The sequence below is a fragment of the Corvus kubaryi genome, unplaced genomic scaffold (genome assembly GCF_017639235.1).
Source record: "Corvus kubaryi isolate FWS band 111438036 unplaced genomic scaffold, C.kubaryi_AGA036_p1.0 78, whole genome shotgun sequence".
NCBI lineage: Eukaryota > Metazoa > Chordata > Aves > Passeriformes > Corvidae > Corvus > Corvus kubaryi.
In genome coordinates, this window is record NW_024582065.1 from 6,495,217 (window position 1) to 6,516,125 (window position 20,909).

Genomic DNA, 20,909 nt, shown 5'->3' on the forward strand with positions numbered 1-20,909 from the left:
CTTCCCACACTGCCTACCCTGCACCACCATTTTGGCTCCTCTCAGGAGACAGTTTAGTGTTTCTTTTCCTACCACATCCCCAAGCAAATTTTAAATCTTTCTCCCAATTCCTCTGGATTTTCCAAACGGAGAGGAAGAAAGGAAGTCTCTTACACTGCTCATCTTGGAAAAGATGGCAGATCAAATCCCAGATCTGCACACAGCTACAATTATCAAGTCCATCCCAGTTTTTATTCTTCCTGCCTTTTTGAGTTGTTGCCCCCTCTCTCATTTATCTCCCATCCCACACAACCAGCTCCAGTCCAATATCCTTTCCTGGTCAGAGTTGCATCCTGTCTTTCAGGCTTCAAATTCACCCCCCTGCTGTGAACTGAAGGCATCTGATGGGAATTGCACCAGGATGTGGTGGAGGAAGTCACCCATGCCCTTCCCAGCGTAACACACACAACCCATTCGCTCCTGTGATTGGGTCAGAGCCCTTGGATGTGAATCCCATTGAAAGCCAAGACTAAATCTCATTTGCACGTAATATGGGAACACCAGAAATTAACATTTAATATCACCACAAAGCCTTCTGGGCCCACCTCAACCCCCTGCAGAGCCCAGCGGCCCCAAAATGTTTCTTCCAGGCCTTTTCCCTGATGCTCTGCCCCCAGAAGAAAACCTTGGCAGCTCATCTGAGCCCCTGTGGGATAAGTGGAAGGAAACACACTGACCTTTCTTTGCCCACCGGACAGTCCCCTCGCTGGAGTGGACGTGATTTTCAAATTTTGTCTGCAGGACTGTGGCCCTCTCCTGGACTTCCTGAGGGTTCTCGCCACAGGATTTCTACCAGGGAGGTGGGAGGATTAGAGGAAAGAGAGAATTTGAGTCAGGAATAATGAAGCAGTTTACAATAGATTTAATAACAGTAAAATCACACAGCAACTACCCAGGGGCCAACAAAGGTAATCCTCTCAATATTACTAGAGGAAAAAAAAAAAATCCAGATAAAGATGTTAAAGTCAGAGCAGCCAGTGAGCGCCGTGTGGTGGGGAGAACAAATCAGTTTTAATTTTGTGTTTTCTAACATCTATCACGTATCTTTTTCCCTTGCTTTTTTTTCCCCTTCCCTTTTTTTTTTTTTTTTTTTGATTCCAGGTTCAACAGGCTGGATCCCGCTGCTTGTTTCCATTGGAGTTATTTGGAATAACTCCCCCCCAGACCCTACACTAACAGGTTCAGAGTGGTATTCCAAGTTCCCCTGGGCACTTCCCCAAAATACCCAGGGCAGGAGACTATGAGATCCACATTCACCCCCAAGCTCCAGAGAAGAGACCAAATTCAGCACCTGTGAACAAAGGCAACCAAATGAACTTCTCATGAATTCCAGCATGGATTTCTACATGAAGTTTTCTCACTGTCAACACATATTTGACTGGACCTGCCATCACTTGGCTCCTCTAGAGCAGGACAAGCCCCTTGCACCAAAGGCACGACAGAATAAACTTCCTCAGGCCAAGAGAGCAATTTTGCACGTGTTCCAGCTTTCCTGGGATCAGACTGCAGGATGCAGTTCAGTAAATGGAAAACAAACATTCCTGGGAGCAAAGCTGTTACTGGGAGGAGAAGAGAGGCTCTGTCCCTCTCTAAGGGATCCAGGCAGAGAAAGGAAATGTGGAGCAGAAAACCAGTGAAATTTTTGATGGAAAGCTGACAGCAAAGTGCAAAGCCAAGCATCCATGGATGTGCACCTCTCCCAGAAAAGGGCCACAGTTCTCCAGGGTTACTCAGAGAGGAACCAGCATCCAAGTGTAAGAGTGCCAGATCCAAGGCAGCAACTTGATACTGGTCAGACCCCTCATCCGAGCAGGGCTGACTGAATACAAACACCCAGCTCCTGGGATTCTGGAGGAGGCCTGTGCCAAGGCAGCAATCCTGTTGTTCTTCTCTGGCAGATCTGCATGCTAATGCTGCAAACCCCTCTTTCCTCTGCACTGCTGCCAGTCCAGAGGAGCCACATCCCACTGACACCACAAACCCCAGTGACCATGGGGGCTGCCAGCACCTGACACAAGATGTTCTGCTGTCCCAGATGTGCCACTCTGTACCCAACAGTAAATGTGCCCAGAGACAGACCTCAAATGTAGTTTAAATCCGTGCACTGTGCCCTCCCTGGAACTCAGGATCCCACAGCTTCCAGCCACTGGGTTATTCCTCAACAAAGCAAACACACTTGGGGCTGGAGCTCCTGCTCACTCACTGCCTAGGCTGTCCACCTGCACGTCCAAAGACAACCTGGCTATTTTAACACAGGAAGTCTCCCAGATTTCTGGTCCCTGCTGTCTCCCAATCCCCTCAAGAAGGGCTCACAACCCAGCTCACAGAATCACAGCATCATTTAGGTCAGAAAAGACCTCCAAGATCATCGACTCCAACCTTTGACTGATCATCATTTTCTCAACCAAACCACGGCACTGAGTGCCCCGTCCAGTTTTACTTGAACTCCTCCAGGGATGAGGACTCCAGACCTCCCTGGGCAGCCCCTTCTAACACTTGACAACCCTTCCAGTGAACCAATTATTCCTGATGTCCAACCTGAACCTCCCCTGGCACAGCTTGAGGCTGTGCCCTCTCCTCCTGTCCTTGTTCCCTGGGAGCAGATCCTGACCCCCACCTGGCTGCACCCTCCTGTCAGTCAGGGAGTTGAGTTCCTTGAACCTCCTTTTCTCCAGGCTCAGCCACCCCAGTTCCCTCAGCTGCTCCTCACATGATTTACTCTCTAGACCTTTCCCCAGCTTTGCTGCCCTTCTCTGGACACTCCTTTCAGAGGTGCCTCTGACTTCAGGTGTGCCGGTCCATCAGCTGAGACCGTCCCCAGCGCAGGGGCCTCTGCAGAGGTTTAATGAGCCCCAAGTGGAGCTGTCTCCCCGAAGTGGCCACTCCTTGTTGTCACTACCAAGTTTCCACTGACGTGAAACACAAAACTTTCTTGCCCCGCCTGCTCCTCCCGGCCCCCAGCACTTTCCTTTTGTTAAGCCTCCTGGCAGCACCAAGTGTCACCTTCCCAGTGCTTTTTAATATGAATGTGAAATTAGTGAGGTTTGCCCTTTCCCCTGGCGGACAGAATCCTCTGTTATTAAAAAGTAAAGCACTTTAATAATGAAAACTTTTTCTCTTTTTCCTGTGTTTTAACTGTTTAAAATTAATGAGAAGGGCATAACGGTTGTCAAAGCGATATTGAAAGCCGGGTAGCCAGGACCGAATAAGCACGAAAATCCCTCCAGAGTGTTAAACAAACAGTGCTTCAGCCCCCTCTGAATCCCTGTGTTGGTTATTGTATACATTCTGTAACAGCACTCAGAATAGATCTGAGCACCGGGGAGGCAGAAAGGTTTCAGACTTCCAATAAAGGCCTCAAATTAAAGACAGCCTGGTGCGAATTCCAGGAGAAAATTAAAGAGACCTCAAGCTTAAGTGACAGGTGACTTGCTTCTGTGTCACAACTGTCAGGGGATTTAGTGATAATATGGCAATATATTACAAAGGACTTTTCTTATTCCCCCCTTTAGGTTTCAAAATGAGGCATCTCTTCTTCCTGGTGCTGGGGGAAAATAAAAAAAAAAAGTAAGACAAAAATGAGGGATAAAAAACTAGGTGCATAATTTCCAAAGTGTGAGGTCAGTGCAAGAGATATAAATAAAAAAGAAGCAAATGGCAGGAAACATAATGTCCTCGGAAAACAGCTTCTCCCCTCCTCCCATCTCCACCTTGTCTTTTATCCCCTTCAGACCCTTGAGACAGATCTCATTTTAAAACTGCACCCTAATGGGCACGAAAAAAACCTGTGTTTGATTCCTGTCTTACAGGGAGGTTCATCTAAAAAAACAAAAAACCCCACCCCATTAAAAAAAATAAAAAATCCTAGATTTAAAACTGACTCAGAGGCAAACTGTGAAAATAAAACCTGCCCACGACTGAGTGTCTGGACAGATCAAATAAATCAGTGCTACTGGAAGGGCATGGAAACCATTCCATGTGCCTTACTCACACAAGCAAGCTTTAATCCTGGTTTGGATCAGCAGCACAATTAATTTGAGACCTCACACATTTTTCCAAGACCCCAAAGATAAAAGCCCACCCCAGAGGTTTGCTTGATCTGCTCCCCATCTAAATTTGTTCCCTCTGTTAAACAAGCAGCACTGTTGCCATCATGGAGAAACAGTGGGATAGGAGAACTTCTTCTACCTTGTGATTCCTTAAAAGCCTGTTCTGGCAGATCCCAAACCACTGGCAGAAAGACTGTGGACAATAACAATATTTATAAGCTAAAAGAAGAAATGCAAGGGAAAAAAGTCAGGATTCAACCAGGGGAACTCCCAAAAATGCCAACTCCACCAGTAAAAGACACATGGATTTCTGTCAGAAGAAGGAAACTTCCAGTGATAAAGATGGCAGATTTTAGGTGTGAGAGGTTGGGATAAGTACTGAAAACTTCTGATTTCATTAAGAGAACATGATAATGAAAAAGAAAAATTGAATCACAGTAAGACTAGGCTGAGGTAGAAAAGTTCATTCTTAAAACAGGAAAAAAAAAGAAAAAAATAGAAAGATGGGGAAAACCCACCAAAAAGCCTGGCTGTAACATCTCCTGATTCCATTATACTTCAAAACAAAATGAAGGATTTTGTTTTAATAACAACTTTTTACTAACCTCCACACACCTTCTCTAGAACTCACCAAGTCCCCCATGCCCCCCTCCATAAAAGTTGAAAGATCAAATTTATTCTCTTTGTAGGTAGGTGAACATTCACACGCCCAGACATAGCCACATATATATTTCATATACCTAAATATAAAATATACATTTTACAGGCACTTCAGCTTGCTCCCTGGCTGCACACAGAAGCCCAAAAAATACATGTTCCAACGTGGTACTTATAATGGACTTGAGTTGAGGCAATGAGGACTGAAGAGCATCATAATGAGGTTCCTGTGTGGAGGACTATAATATATACATGACTCAAGAGCATGGAGGGCTGAGCAGCAGAGCTGAACCTCCCTCCAATGGCAACATCCCAACGGGATCAGTCTCAGCTCCTCCTGACACCTCCTCAATCTCCCTCTGTCCCATGCAATGTCCCGCTGCATTCCCAGCTCACTGTGCTGTCCATGTGGCAAATTTAGGGAATTTCATAGAGATTAACCCTCCTGAAAACTTGGGAAATGCCCCTGCAGCTTCTGAGCTGACCATTCAAAGTCTCCACGGCAATATAAAACGTGGAGCTAACATACAGCATGAGCCCTTGATTGCATTTAACATATTTTTCAAGTAATTCCTGAAGGAGTTTGTTTCATATTGACAGAACTGCAGTAATTTCATCCCCATTAAACGATAAAGAATTTTTCCCATGAAGAGAAACGCTATTCTTAAATCTCAATTCTTTCAGATTGAGTCACATAAAACTGGTTATTCCGTATTTCTAAGTTCCTGCAGGAGATTAAAACCATCCTACAGCCACAGTGGATGGATCTCAGCTCCACTGAAGGCAACAGCAAAATCCCACTCGCTTTGATGCAGAGGGAAAAGAGGGATTTAATCCCACCTTTGAAAGCAGAAGGAACCAAGTCCTTGTGTGCAAGTTCCTCCGTGCAGCACCTGGCACACCAGGGCCTGCCCAGCAGCCCTGCTGAGCCAAACCAGCAACTGCTCCTTTCAAAGAGGGGCTGGGTTTAGAGCTTTTTGGAAAGAAAGGGAGAAAGCCTAAAGAAGAGTATTTAAAAAATTCTGTGCTTAAATGCGTAGAGCATCTGACAGTTTGAAAGCATGGTAGAAACACCGATTTGATCAGTTTTGGTAGCAAGCAGGCTTGGTTAGGTTTTTGTTGCTAAAAAGGCATTTCCTCCTGCCACTTTTCAAAAGTTAAATCATAATTTCCTGCAACAAAACACATTCTCTTTTTTGCCCACTTCCCATGAAGTAACATTTGTCACCCAGTCCAGAACAGAATATTCTGTCCCATGCCAGTAACAAATTTAAAGTGCAATTTCTGCATAAATGTATTGTTGAAAAAGTTTGCAAAGGAAATCTGAAGTTACCCCCCCACCCTATAAGCACATTTGGGAGAAAAGGAAAGTGTTTATACACAGAACTATTTAAAATAATTTCTGCAGTAACAAAGCACAACTGAACTTGGTTGAATTAAGAGATCATATCCTAGGCATGATCCAGACATTTAAAACACATGCATTACAGGCTGATTTCAGCCAAAAACAGTGGTGGGAGAGAGCTTTAAATAGAGCTGCACCTCAGCTGAGCTCAGATGTGGCTTTCTGTGAGGTGCAGGGCGTGCAGGAGCACTGAACATCTTTCACAAGCGTGTTTACCAGAAACACCACGGCTCCCACCAGCCAGCGCCGGCAACGAGGCGCCTCAGACACAGGGTAACAAAAGCACGAGCAGGCAAAACAGCAACAAGAGGGGAAAAAAGTGTGTGCTGCATCATGCTTGACACATTCTTGACTTCCATTCAAAATGCAGGTTCTTGCAGGATTTAATTTGCCAGAGAGCAGCAACGCCCGAGACATCAATTGCAAATGAGTGAATTCTGTGAATTAGCAACTTGAAGGCAGACCCAAAGCTTGCCCAGGTCAATAAAAAGGTGCTTGTCGACCCAGGGAGCTTTGTTTTAGGCTCCAAGTAAATACATATGATAAAAAGCCCTATGTAACACATCACCAAATGCATTTTCCTTGTTTCTTCAGAGAAGTTTAGAACCATTTGTCATCTCCAACAGTATTTTAGTGCAGAAAACACAAGAAAAACAGAAACATTGTGTGGGAAAAAGCACAGAGCTTTTGCATCCAGAAACCTTCCCTATCTGTTACAAAGATACTTGCTGAAGAGTTAGCAAGAAACTGCTTTCTGGGAACAACAAAAGACTGAAATATTGTGATATAAGGTAGTTCTGTAATTATTTACAGTGCCTGACATCATGGATGTAAAGACAGATGCTAAGGCAGGAATACTTGTGATGTTTAACTGGCAAGTGAAAACTGGAGCAATTCCAAAGCACCAGAATAACTCACCTTTCTTCTTGGTCTGTGCAACTTGAAGCGATCATCTTTCATCAGGCTGGCTAACACCTTCTCCATCTTTAGCTCTGAAACACTGAAGCAACGAAGATAAAAAATTACTATTTCTCCTACTTTGAAACATGGCATGGAATGAGGCACAGACTGGTAATGGAGAGCAAAACCATTGAGATTCACAGTTCAGCTTAAGAATTCGTTCCTGAAATACACGAGGCCTTAGCCCAGACACTCCCTCAGCACCCCTGAAAGTGGAACTACTGTAAAATCCAAACCAGTGCTTTCAGTGGCACAGAGACACAGGAACCCACAATCTTGTCACTGTTTTAAATCACCAGCACACACTCCAATTCTAGGAGAGCATCAAAATAACTGAGGGTGGACTTTCCACCCACTGAAAGTCTCCTTGGCTCTCAACCAAGAGGAACTGATTAAAGAAATAAATTGGATTGCACTTCCATTATTTTTGTAACTTTTCTTTCCTTGCACTGAGAAGCAGCAAGACAATTGGGAAACACCTGGTTATGCTTTTCACCAAAAGAAACTCAAGACAGAGTTGAAGCAGCTCATAACATTAATGCTTCTTGTAAATTTGCTTTGTAACTATAAAGAAAAAGATCTGCAACCTCCACTTTGAAGCCAGGGGTTGTCCAACATTTCTTTTTTCACTTAATGCCGTGGGCAGGAGCAGAAGGTCGGTTGTGCAGCTGGGAGAAAGAGAGTGACTGAGGCACACACAGGCTGGAAACACCTGCTCCACTTAGTTTGCTACTTCTGCTACATCTTGTCTCCTCCAATTTAGCTTCCAGAGTCTCTGGAATGAGACACTGTGCTCAACCCTCACTCAAAGGATGATGCTTTCATGTTTACACACATTTGTTTCCACCCATGTTAGTGACCACACTCACAAAACTGAAGAGCTAAAACCAAAGCTGTGCAAAGACACAGCTCCTTCCTCTCACAGTGACTCAAGCTCAGAGGGCAACAACAAAACTTGGGGGAACTTTTCCTATCAAACCAATTCTCCTGCAGCTTCCTTCCCTCTGGTCTTCCATCACTCTTCCTTTCCCACAGGATCCCACATGATTCTAACTTCTTGCTACCTCGCTCAGGTCAAAGCTCAGAGGCACTTCCCAATGGACAAACTCACCCTCCAATTCATTTTTAGCCCCAAAAGCCACCTCTGACACCAGACACACAGTTTGATTTCCTTCCCTGCTCTGAAAACTCACCTTCCCTCTCATCTGAAGTGCAAAGCCAAAGCCCAGCCCATTAGGGACCCCACAGCACTTTTTTTAAATACAGGAGACTCAGTCAGCTGTCCTAGCCAGGCTTCACACTGGGCATTTATTTTCATTCTGTCGACTCACATTCCTCCTGTAAGCTCAACCAGATGATTTATTCTCCAGTCTTGATTGCAAGGCACTGCTGGGTCCTGCTATGGCCCAGATATGGAAATGCTTACAAACCTGCCTCATTTCCAAGTAAGCAGTCCTGCTTAAAGGTGCATTTACAGGAGACTACAAATTCTTTGTCCTCTTTAACACTGTCTTAGGGGATGCACGTGCACCAGGTGACAGCACAGGTGCAGCTGTGCAGCTCCAGGCCATTAATATTACAGCTGCATCCAAACTGGGTCCCATTTCCAAGGGAATTACTCAGATCATACAAGCTGATGTCTGGGCCAAAATTTTCAGTAATGGGCAAAGGTCATCTCTAGAAAAGAAGCCAAGGAGTTCACTTGGGATTAAAACCAATCCAAGGAAAAGAGAAATCTTTGGCGTCCAACAGTTCTCAGATTCCTGAATCTCAGATGGTCAGAAAGACACCTGTGGTTTCTGAAAGGAAGCGTTGCTGATACTCAGTTTGTAAAGTACAGAAAGAAATTACCACAAGGGTATCTTCTTTCTTTTCACTCAAAACTCTCTAACACATGGCTAGCAGGAATGGAGGAATCTCTGCCACACCGTGTGACGGGATATTGTGATCCTCACCTGCTCCCCATCCTTCCCAGTTAAAGCAACAAACACCTTTACTTTTGCAATCTGCCTTTACCTCAGCCAACTCAGCATCACAGCATAAGGAAAGGAGACGCTCCAGAGGAACAGCCATCCAGCCTGAAAGGGATGGGCCAGAGTGGCCATAAGACACACTACAAGGGAGATCAGCCCCACCATGTGCAGCTGGGTCAGCCCACGCACAGATTCCTTCGCAGAGGACGCAGAGAAAGGCGGGGGAGCGATGGGGGAGAAAGGGAAATGGAGCATAAAACGACAACTGAGGGTTTCTCTGTTTGGTTTTGAGACGTATAACAGCAAATTAAAACATAAATGGCAACCACTTAAGCAAGAGGAAAGCAGACCTCCCCCTTCCCCCTGCAAAGGTTGCTTTGACACCGCTATGAATGAAAATGTCAAACCTTTGACATTGATTTGTCAGAGTTGTCACCCCCTCTCGGGTCCTCCCCTCGCCTGGCGCGTCGCCAGCAACAGATCCCTGAACTGGGTTCACAGCAGGGAGCAGGCGAGGGAGCCGGGAGGGGGGAACAGCACAACCCCAGAGCAGGCAGGGAAACGACTCGTGCCTTCACGGTGATGCCTCTTCCTTTATAAATTAGTTAGGCCGCCGTTAGCAGATAAAGAAATTATCTGATAGCTGTCGAGGCAGGCACTGCGAGATTGCAGCTGAAGGGACTAGAAGAGACATAAAGGAAAAAAAAAAGTGAACCTCACATTTCTTCTGCTTGTTGCCTCCTCCGTTTGAAGGGAAATCTGTTAGTTGTGCTTGGAGCTGAGACAGAACATTTTGGAGTCTAACCCGTTTTTTTTAAAGAAAAAAAAGGAAAGAGGGAATGCAGAGAAAACATGAGTGTGCACGTGCCTGCACATCCACATACAGCTGGGCAGAGCAGCCACAACTTCCAGCCACACAAAGCCCAAACAGAAAGTTGCAGAGAGAGGCAGCTTTCCTGAGCCCCAACGGGAATGACTGATCTCAGCAGAGCCAAAGTGAGATCGTTTTGGCAAAGGCTAACGCTGCTTTTCCACACTGGAAGCCAAGGAGAGGCTTCAGGTACCGGTGAAAATTAATTGCGAGCGATTTCCAATTTCAAAGGCAGTCATCTCTAATTCCGAAGTGGATTTTCATCCAGGAACAAAGCCACGTCTGCTCTCATTACTTCCGACTCTCAACATTCCTGGACTTACTCCCATGCATGCTGGGGTGGGTGGAGGGGTTTAGGAAAAAACTCTGGGTCAGATCCTCATCCCCTGTAAACCAGCAGAGCACTGCTCATTTACACCAGCTGCAGGGACACATCTCATGCTTTGTCTTCTTCAAAATACATATTTTATGAAGTATTTACATTTCAATAAACCCAGTGGGAATTTCATTTAAAAAAGGAAAAAAAAACCCAACAAATTAAAAAAAAGATTCACAACACATTCTCATCCTCGACAAAAATCCCAGAGATTCAAAAATTAGGCTAAGAATGAAAAAAAAAAAAAAAAAAAGCCAACTCCAGTAACTTGTGCAGACCAAGTCAAAAGCTACAAAGACTTAGGGTAAAGGAACAGAAATGAGCAGTGCTTAAGAGGCTCAGTGACAGTCCAACACACGCTGTCTTTCGCCCTCGCACTGAATTAAATTGTCAGGATTATCATCATAACGCTCTGTTTATGAAGGGTAACGGCAATTTGTGCTGATGGCACTTGCTGCCTTGAGCTTCAAGCTGCCTTCCTGCATCTTCTCAGTAATTCATCAGCTCCCTGCTCTATCCTGGTGCCCCTTCTCCTCATCCACGTGGGAAGAGCGGAGGCCACACGGCTGCAGAGAGGCCGAATCGCCCCATGCCCGTCAGGCACTCACTGCCTTCCCTCTGAAGATGGGGGTCAAGGAAGGCAAATTACACTCCTTTCTGGCAAGTCCTTTATCTGCAGGGCAGCACATTTTATGAAGAGCACAAAACAACCAACCAACCAAGAAAAGGCAATCCCCAGAGTTGTCTGGCTCTGAAAAGTGAAGGAAAAATAAATTCGCATAAACCTCCCTTGCTTATTCAGAGTCTTCAAGATTCCTGAAGACCATGGCCAGCTCAACAGCAGGTCTCCTTAGCAGATGTAATTGCCAGCCTGAGTGACACTTCCCTAAACTTGTTAAAAAACAACAGCACTGGATAAAAGCATTAACATTTAAAATAAAAAAGAAGGAAATTTCCCTCTCCTTCCTCTAACACTACCAAAATATTAGAAAATAGAAAAATAGAACTTTCTACTTGGAGTTAAAAATTCACAATTATGTGGGATTTCACCTTTAAATGTCAGTGCTGTTTGTTACATGAAAAAAAACCCTGTCAGCTTAGCCTTCCATGTCTTGCTGGTGTCTGCTTAATAGATAGTTACCTGGGATGATGGATGGCTCTTTGTTAGACCACTAAATGGCTCACAGCCTAGAATAAGCCTGTATTTACTGCCAACATTTGTTTGTTTCAAGGATGCAAAACCAAATTAGATTCCAAGCAGCTCCACCCGACAGAAACACAAGAAATAAAAGGGAACTAATTTGTGCATGAGTTTACAGGGCTCCATCAACACTGCTACAACACTGAAGGGACTCTGCTGATGTTCTCAAACGCTGAGAGACAGCAGAGCAGGGAGCAAGGGGAGGCACAAACACCCAGTGGCTGCTGAGGAGGCTGGAGATCCTGCCTAGCGATGCTGAGCAGCCAGTTGTGGGTTTTCTCCACAAAAAGACCAGTGTGCAAGCAGAGCTGGACTAAAATCTCATCATGTGTCGGCCATCAGGTACCTGACTGCACACTGGGCTGGTCCTTACTGCGCCTGGCTCGCTCTCCTTGCTGTCTACTCCCAAGTCCAAGCTAGAGCTGGTTAAGAGGAGCCTTCCCAGGCTTGGAAGCACACCCCACTTTGGGTCTGCAGAGCCCACCCTCCCTTTTTGCCTTTCAGGACCACACTGGGCTCTCAGCACTTGCCAAAGCCTCTCCTATTCCTGTCACAAGCCACTTAAACAACACATCTTCGTCAATTATCTGCCAGATATGACCCACAGCTCCCCAGCAATTTCTCCCCCAGATCTCTCCCAAAGGGCCAGCACAGTCTCTGCCAATATGGTGTGCCATGCAGGCAGATGGCCAGGCAGCATCTGACAGGCTCGTTTGACTTGTGATCTCCACATAGTCACGATTTGAACCCAGGGCCAGAGAGAAAACAATGGAGTGCAAAGGATCTCCGACTATCATCTCCTCCCTGCCCCTCACCACACACATTCACTCATGCACAACATGTCAGGCTGATGATTTTCACACACTTCCCCTCTTCTCCTTTTGCTAGTCTGGGGCCAGGCCTGGATCACAAGAATTAATAAATTCTTATTAAAACCTGCACGAGACACAGTCCCGCTGAAAGTGCCACGGAAGGTTAATTAGCAAGGATGAGCTGAAACTTTTGTTCGCGTTTCTGACTCACTTAATCTTGTGAGAAGCCAGCAAGCTGACATATTCTGCCTCCGAAGGCGCCAGGACGAGCAGGCTGCTCCCGCGGCAGCCAATGCGCGCCGTCCTCCCGATCCGGTGGATGTATTCCGCAGGTGAAGCCGGAGCGTTGTACTTGGGAAAGGGGAAGGAGGAATTAACGGGATGCAGCGTGTTAATTATAAACGAGACCCCCAGCCCGCTCACCTGGAACAAAAGGCACACCCCCACACACTGCACCTCCCGAGGAGTTGGGCTGCTTGTAACGCGCCTCAGCCCCAGAACCATCACTCAGCCTCTCAGCCACGGCAGCTTTTTGACATGTGAATGTGACACACTGGCCAACTTTCAGATAATAGGACAGTTTCCCTGTCTCAGTGTCTCTTTCTGCCTTTTAGATTTTATTTCGATACAGGCACGTCAGAAACCTGTTTGCTTCCCCTAAAAAAGCCCCCCAAATCTAATCAAATCTCACAGCAAAGAGTGCCCAGGACTGCCCACATGGAGTGGGGAGCTGCCTACTCTGCATTTGGGAGAAAAAACACAAAAGAAAAAACAACTGATGCCAATTTGGAGTTGGGCTAAATTGCTTTTTTTTGGATTAAAGCAAATCATGGCTGGTTACAGGGTAGAATAAATCTAAGAGAGAGGAGGAAGTGCTTTCAGCAATGGATGACACAGGTAGCAACTGTCTTCCCCTGTCCAACTACCAGGCACCATGAAAATGTTCCTTAAAGACTCCCCAAATATAGCAGTGCCTCTCATTTACCTAAGTGGGAATCAAAACTGCCCAGCCATTTGCAAGATCTGATAATGGGTGACACATTTCCCTCCCTTTAACCTCCCCCTATTCTTTCCCCCCCCTCCTCTCTTTCCTGGAAAAAATGAACATGCACAGAGATACTGCTCAGAAATGAGCCCTCAGCAGTTTAACTGGAAAAAACCCAACAACCAAAGCTCACTCTAGTGTTTATACCTGTGCCCTCTGGCAAAGTTTCTACTGGCTAGAGGTGTGAGTAAGATGCTGTGAGCAATCTAATTGCTCCCTGCAGGTCCTTGCTCTTGGACACAGCCCTCAGGACAGCTGAGATTTCGCCTTCTGGACACACAGAAGTCTCCCAGGGCTTTAGGTAATTTGCACTGCGTTCTAGCACTGGCAACTATATCTTTGGTTAAATTATATTAATATACAGATCTGGGAATTAAAGACTTCACTTCCACAGCCTTCTCCGACTAGCTGGCTGCTACAAAATCATTCTTTTTTTAAAAAACACAAAAATCAAATCAAATTTGTTACCTGAAGGGATGAGGTAGAAATTAAAAAGCTTTGTTGAGGCTCTGTGCCCTGTTCCTTTTACCCAGGTGTTGCTTGATACATGTGAATCTCTGGATCAGTTTTTCCTCAGTTCAACTAACCTTTTTTTAATTATAAATCTTTTATAGAAATGAAATCTGCCTCATGCTCTCAGCCTCCTCTTTGAAACGACAGGCTGCTATTTTTAAGGTTCAATCCATCTTCCTTTGTTTTTATTTTTTTTCCCTAAGACTGTATTTCTGTCAACAGCAATGCAGCAGTGTGGGGTTTTGTTGGGCTTTTTTTTTTCTTTTCAGGGAAAATCTGAACCATACAGTTCTACTGGAAGCTGGATGCCTGCAGCTACTCAGCCCCAATCCAGCCAAGGCTCACTGGAAACACTCAGTTTCTGTAGGTCACTGCACTGACACTATTGGGCTACTCAATGTTTAACATCAGGAATGCACTTAAACTCCTCATGGAACTGCCTCCCCAGCAAGCTAGGAAAGAAAGGAACAGAACTGCAAGAGATGGCCAGGATTTCACAAAAATTGGCTTCTTGGGTGGGGAAATGGAAGGTGTTTTATCCCAACCAGTGAAAACCCCAGAGTTATTAAAGAGAAAAACAGACCAGGGATATGGTAGCAATGCTGTATCCTGGCAAAACCCAGAGTCCCAGTCCTGCAGTCAGGAACTTGGAGGTCTCCCACACCTGTAGGCATCAGCACCAGGACCAGCCAACTGCAGGAAGGTTCTGGACTGAGAAGGGATTTCATCTGAGCAAGGCTGCACTTAACACACACAGACACACAGAGCAAACCCACCTGTACAATCCAGGTCACCTGAGGCAGGTCCAGTCCCCGTGCTGCCACATCCTTAAAATTAATAAGGAAATCACTTTAGTAAAAATCCTTTGGAGCTATCAGCAGAGTGAGGAGTCTTCTGGGATGGCAACTATGTCTGAAAGCAATGCTGGCTAGGCAAGTAGGAATTTTATGTGTCTAGTTTGGGGAAAGATGGACTGAAGGTCAGAAGTAACACTGAGGGTTTAAAATGCAAGGATTGTTAGCAGACTAATACAATAAAAAATGATCCACTACTATGGCCCAAAGCCTGGAGGATAGAAACACCTATTTCAGGATGGTGGTGTTGAATTACAGCATTTCCTACAGCCCCTTTGCATTATATCTGACAGAATCCACTGTGTAAGGGGCAGCGATACCTTTGGTTCTTCAGTTTGTTTCACTGATGAAAAGAGATCTTCTCATGGGCACCTACTGCCCAAACACAGAGAGGCAGAATTAAACCTCTGAAAGGCAGCACGATTTCTGAGCACACCTTTCTCCACAGCAAATCTAAGTACCAAAACCAGACTTCTTATGATGAAAAGGGAAAAAAAAAAAATAAAGGCCAACAGTCAAGAATCACCTGGCCTTGGGTGGAACATCCAAAGATACATTGATCTCTACCTACAAATAATTAGTTGTTTCCTAGGTGATGGTCTGAAGTTGAGGAGCAGAAGACTTGCAGGTCATGTGGCCCTAAAATAAAAGGCCAATAAACAATTTAGCAGAATCTGCAGGAATCTGGAGCACAGCTCAAGGAGAGGGGACTTCAGCTATGCCTTAGATTTGCAGTCTGGCTTTGATTTGGAGAAACAAAATGCAGCCGTGAAGAAAAGAGTCTGAAGCTGCTGTCAAGGTTTTATTTGATGTGCCAGCTGGTGAGAAAACCTATCAACTTGGAGAAGGACTTGAATGAGACCCTTTAGTTATCCACAGTCAGAATAGCTCCAAAAACATACCCCTTCAGAGAGAAACGAGAGTTTAAATCCTGTCCAAAATGGAGAGTGCAAACACATCTCAATCTCCCTTCTTGATTTTCTGTTCATTAGTAATGTCCTCACATACTCCTCGGATTTTACATTCACCAGGCGCAATAGCAGAGCAGGTGTGCAGACTTCACTCCGTTAGGAAATGTTTTGCAACACATGTATCTTTTAGCTAGTTGCAAAATAGAATATATTAAGGACGTAAGCAGGAGCTTAATGTACTAAAAATGTGTCAGCCACCCACTGAAGTGTTTTCATGCAACTCCCACACACGTTAAAAGAATGGGAAGCTGATGTTTTGGCAGCAAAGGCCTTCCCATAAGCACTAACCAGGCTGTTTTGTGGCTCCAGCTGCAGTAAAAGAGGAGACACTTTCCACAGTGCCCACTCCGAAATAACGCACACTCGCGCTCCAACACGCTTATTAAGGAGTGACTTGTTCCCAGAGTCAGAATGAACAGATGTACAAAAAGCCATTTAAAGGAGGTTGGAGGAAATAAATCAAGGGGAGTCGGGAAGCGTGTACAGCAGTTACCAGGATAACAAGACTATAAACTCTACAGCGCGATCACACAGGAGCGCTGACGTCTGATTCCGAGCTGGCTGGCTCTGTTCTTCCACGCTGACAAGGCTTTGGTCTTTTCCTTTACTCTGTGCTCCTCCTCACACCCAGGAGCTGAGGAAATGCTGTCTGAGGAGAGGGCTTTGACCTTGGGACAGGGCAGTTTCCCCAAAATAAACCAACACCAAGCCAGCCCTGTGGTCAGGAGCACCTCTAATAGGGGAAGGAATAGACAACGTGGGCAGGAGCCATCCCTCTCATCCATCCAGATTCTTTTCCTACTCTTCCAAGACACATTTTCTCAACATCTCAGCTTGGAAAATCACTGCCACAGACAGCATTTTCATGTGCGTTTGCCCAAGCTGAAAAGGTTCACCAAAAGCCTCATAAATAGCCAGGGAGAACATTTTAGGAGAAGGCTTCCTCCCATCACCAGCCTTGCATTCACGATTGCTTTCACAATGCCACCAACTCCACTCAGCTGTTACTGACACATAGCAGCAGCTACTCTCCTGGGGGTTCCCTTGGCTTTCTTTCACAAGTCTCTTGGGATTTACTGGTAATTGGAGTGTTTTGCAAACTCTCAAAGATTCCTCAGTATCAGTCCACCTGTGTCTCCTCTAGCTGCTTTTCTCTAAGACCCTGATAGAGAGCAGCAAGGTAGGACTAGGGTAAAAAGTTTGAGTTGATTTGCTTTCCTCTGCTGGCAGAGCCCATGAGTTTCAACTTCCCAGAATTTTAGAAAAATATTTGTGGGTTGCTTTTCCAGGAGAGAGAACACAGCTCAAACAACAACTATCCAGTTTTACATTTATTCCACTCACAGAAGCACTAACCTGCTGCCAGTACTCTTTCAAGAATCCCAAGAGATTTTCAATATACCACTCACCCCTCTTTTCCACTGCCTCAGATGGCACTCCCCTTTCCACGTGTGACCTCACACCACCATTCCTTAATTACAGGGAAATCAAAGATATGACACCTCGGCAGGTCACTGCTGCCTCCTTTCCACGGGCAGTGGAAGGGCAAATTCTTCAGTGACCATCTCATGGGAGCAAAAAAAAAATAACCTACACCAGTGCAGTTTTAAAGAAAGCCCAGATGCCAAGCAAACACAATAACCTGAAGCCTTAACCATGTTCCTGCCCTGATCCCAACTGCAAGGCACACAGGGGCACAGGATCAAGGAACAATCCACCTGAGGGATGCTAGAAAGGCTGAAATGTCTGCTTTGAATAATTCATGTTACCAGCCTGTGCTTGTGGTTGGGGGGTACAGGGGTGGGTGCAAGAGAATGGGATACAGGGGGTGGGTGCCAGGGAATGGGGTACAGAGGGTGGGTAAAAGGGAATGAAGGGCAAAAAGGCCACATTGAAAGCGAGTCCTGTCACTGCAGAAGATCAGAACCAACAGGGCCACAAAAGTTTTGCAAGGGCCTTGGTTTGCTCAGTCCCTCTCACACGATCTAATTAGGGCAAAGGAAATTGCTAAAGTTGCTTTTGAAAGACACTCAATGGTGAGGTCTTGAAGGCCCTGAGCTTGACAATTGGCTGCCTACATGAGGCCTAGAAGTACAGATGGAAGGCAGCTTGCTCAGGTGCCAGGCTGTCAGTTGGATTAAAATGACTCATTTATTTACCAAAGAACCTCACAAAGTGCTTTAGCTAACAGGCAGAGAGGGCCTAACGGCTCTCCAAGCTGGGGAAGAAGCTCTCGCGCCTTCCCGGCCTGCCAAAAGTCATTACTGCCGAGTGTGGAAAGCCATCAGCAGGGTAGAGACCCCCGTCGGCAGGGTGACAGATTGGGCTGCGTAATCAGAGGAGGAAGGGGAGAGCACAGAAGCTGTCAGAGGCGAAAGCTCTTGGCTGGGGCCGCCAGAAAACTGGCAAGATGAGTTAGCGTGACTGAGTAAACAGCAAACAATCTCCAAATGATCTTTCCTCCCTCCCTGGAAGAGATGAACTTGTTTAAAAGGCACATCCCAAAGGAAGCCGCAAAGAACTTTCAGTGAAGGAGAGAGAAATAAATCTGGACGAGACCCTCTGAGATACGTGGCCCTTCTTTATTTTCTTGCCTGCCAGCTTATATTGTCTGGCAAAAATATTTTATGGAATATATTAATATACATATGACATAGAGCAAATTAATAAAAGGAACAGCAGGTCCCATTGCTTACTAGAGCGGAAAGATGGGTGGAGAACATGGCATAAGGGACAAGGGAAGGACGGCAACATTATTTGTGTTGCTCTTTTGTGAGCCAGGTTTCAAAATTTTGTGGGCACAAAACGTGATTTCATAGTGAAAAGAACAGAACCACCTTTCTGCAGAATATTTTTTTTTGCTGCTATGGAGAAGAGTGTCAGAAAAAGCAATGCCCTTAGAGGCAGGAGGTGGTCACAGAGCCTGGCTGCCCTTTGGACATCTGCGTTGGGGAGGCACCTGTAATGTGGGACTGGTGCAAAGTGTATCTCTATATTAAGGTGTCCATATGGTCCCCATTACTGTGGTAACAGGCCACCTCCTGGTTTCAATGCATTTGTCCTCCCAACATCTCTGTAAGATGGAACTGTGCTACTTTCCCCATTTTACAGATGGGGAGTTGAAGCACAGAGAGATTTTTGGACTCACACACACAACTCACTGTGCTTAACGTGCTGACCACGTGCCAGCTGAGCCGCAGTCACCGTAACCATCAGGATCTGCATCCCTGCCTTGCAGGAAATGCAAAGTGGCTTAGATTGAAGAGGAGGAGGGTTACAATAAATGTGTTACCTTACACCACCCTCTTCATGGCAATCCAGGTTACTCCACACTATCTCCCATTTATGACCATTACCTCCCATTTGTGACAGCTCAGGAGCAAACCCACAACTATTGCTGCTCAACTGAGATGTGGTTTCTTGCCTTGTCACCCCAATTCCATGTTCACCTGCACAGAGTCTGTGGCACAGCAAGAAATCAAACCGTATCTCCAGTGTCTCAAGAGGGGAATCCCATCCACTAAGATTTCTTTATCCAAATTCTTCTTCCTACCTTGCCAAGAGCTGCACATTTCCTGACAGATTTTTCCTGTCACAGGCTACATTTTCCCTTCAAACCTTCTCACCCAGGAACTGATAGCCCAGTGATTGCAATGGTTCTGCTTTCTCTTTGTCTAAAACTGAGCATTTACCTTCTTTCCCAACCCATTAAATTGGAATTTCAATAGCAAGACACGTACCTGACATTCCTCAGGTAGGCAGCAGGTGCATCAAGAACAACAAAGTTTAGCTATTTATTTTTTAGAATTTACCAAACACTTTTTATCTTCAAAACAATCTACACCACTGAATGATTTAAGCTCTGCTCTCCTCCCTAGTTCAGATACTCAAGTACCACCTCTGTATACAAGGAAACCAAGTTAAAGTTCCACTTACGCACTGCAAAGATGCATTTTGACCTTGACCAAATCTCTGAAAGGTTGTACACACAAAGCAGGACCAGAATGTAACAAGTAGAATTTTACAGGTGACATTATATATAATTTGGCAATGCTAAATCAAACACTCCTATATACATGGCACTCCTAGTTTGAACTGTGGGCAGAAAAAAGAGAAAATTCAGCCCCCCACTCTCTGAAAAAATTGCAACTGGTTTCCTTTAAGAATAACATGCAGCAGGAACAGGAGTCATTTCAGAGCTGGAGAGGGTTTCTCAGCTCTAATTACTCCCGATCGCTGTAATTTACAGGTTTGCGGTGGGTAGAAATCGCCAAGATTCACACGTTTTCAGATCAACAGCTGCCACTATTAGAGAGCAAATTGTGCAGCCTTCTGCACCACTGCAGCAGCCTGTGGCCCCAGCAGGTCAGGAGCGAGAGGTGAAGGTGCCACCACAACCCAAGGGTGCCACCAAACCTCAGCAGAGGACAAGAATTTCTCCCTCAGCATCCTTGGAAGGAGCTTGAAGGGCACAAGGTGAGGAGAGCAGCAGAGCATGAGCTTTTCCAATGACCCCTTCTCTGGTTGAGCTCCCCCTTCCACCTCTGCAGGTGGTTGTTTTTACCCTTGGGGTAGATATTAAGATGGGAAATACCACATTCCATCCAATTCTCCTGGCAGTTACGGGGTACACTACAAGTCAGGACTGCATTCTACTGGCTGCATGTAGAGGGCAAGGTTCCAGCTTCAAAGGAACAGATTTTTCTAGACATAAGACCGTGCAAAATACTTGGTGGTCTCTAAGATAAGACATACATTCTTCCTGTATATGGTAACTCAGCAGAAGACCATATTAATAGTTTGCAAAGAAGGCCTCAGTCCTTACTTAACATGTGAGATGCAGAAAAAAGAGATGACTTTCCTCAAGGTCAGACAGTGAGCTGGAATTAGAGCTCAGTGCCAATTCCTCTGGTTACCCTTAGGGATCAGACAGGCCCATTAGTGTGGAGCTGCAAAGGGACTCTGAGTTACTCACAGTGCAAAGCAAGATGCCAGTCTTGGATTTTAGGAACTCCTGGAAGACCTCTGTCCTTTCCTAGAAGGTTGAAAAGGAAGAATTAAAAGACTGCTTACGCACATGACAATCGAACACAAAGCAAATTAGCTAAGGTAACAATTTAACTGTGTCTTGTTCACTAGCTCATGTACAGATTCAAAAGCAAAAGGAATTGGCCTCATGAGTG

At 45.5% G+C, this 20,909-nt stretch overlaps 1 protein-coding gene across 3 annotated transcripts in view; it reads right to left on the reverse strand.

The window, feature by feature from the left end:
• The window catches only part of DDX31 (DEAD-box helicase 31), a 43,597-nt gene that overhangs the window by 12,311 nt on the left and 10,377 nt on the right, over nt 1-20,909 (reverse strand). For 2 of the 3 annotated variants that reach the window (XM_042052054.1, XM_042052053.1), the window contains 5 exons: nt 20,702-20,761; nt 14,678-14,728; nt 12,555-12,694; nt 7,069-7,150; nt 717-828 (listed from right to left, as the gene is read on the reverse strand). In XM_042052054.1, the coding sequence (XP_041907988.1) occupies nt 717-828; nt 7,069-7,150; nt 12,555-12,694; nt 14,678-14,728; nt 20,702-20,761 (445 nt within the window). The remainder of the gene's footprint in view (nt 1-716; nt 829-7,068; nt 7,151-12,554; nt 12,695-14,677; nt 14,729-20,701; nt 20,762-20,909) is intronic. The other variant, XR_006020359.1, reaches the window with a different exon arrangement.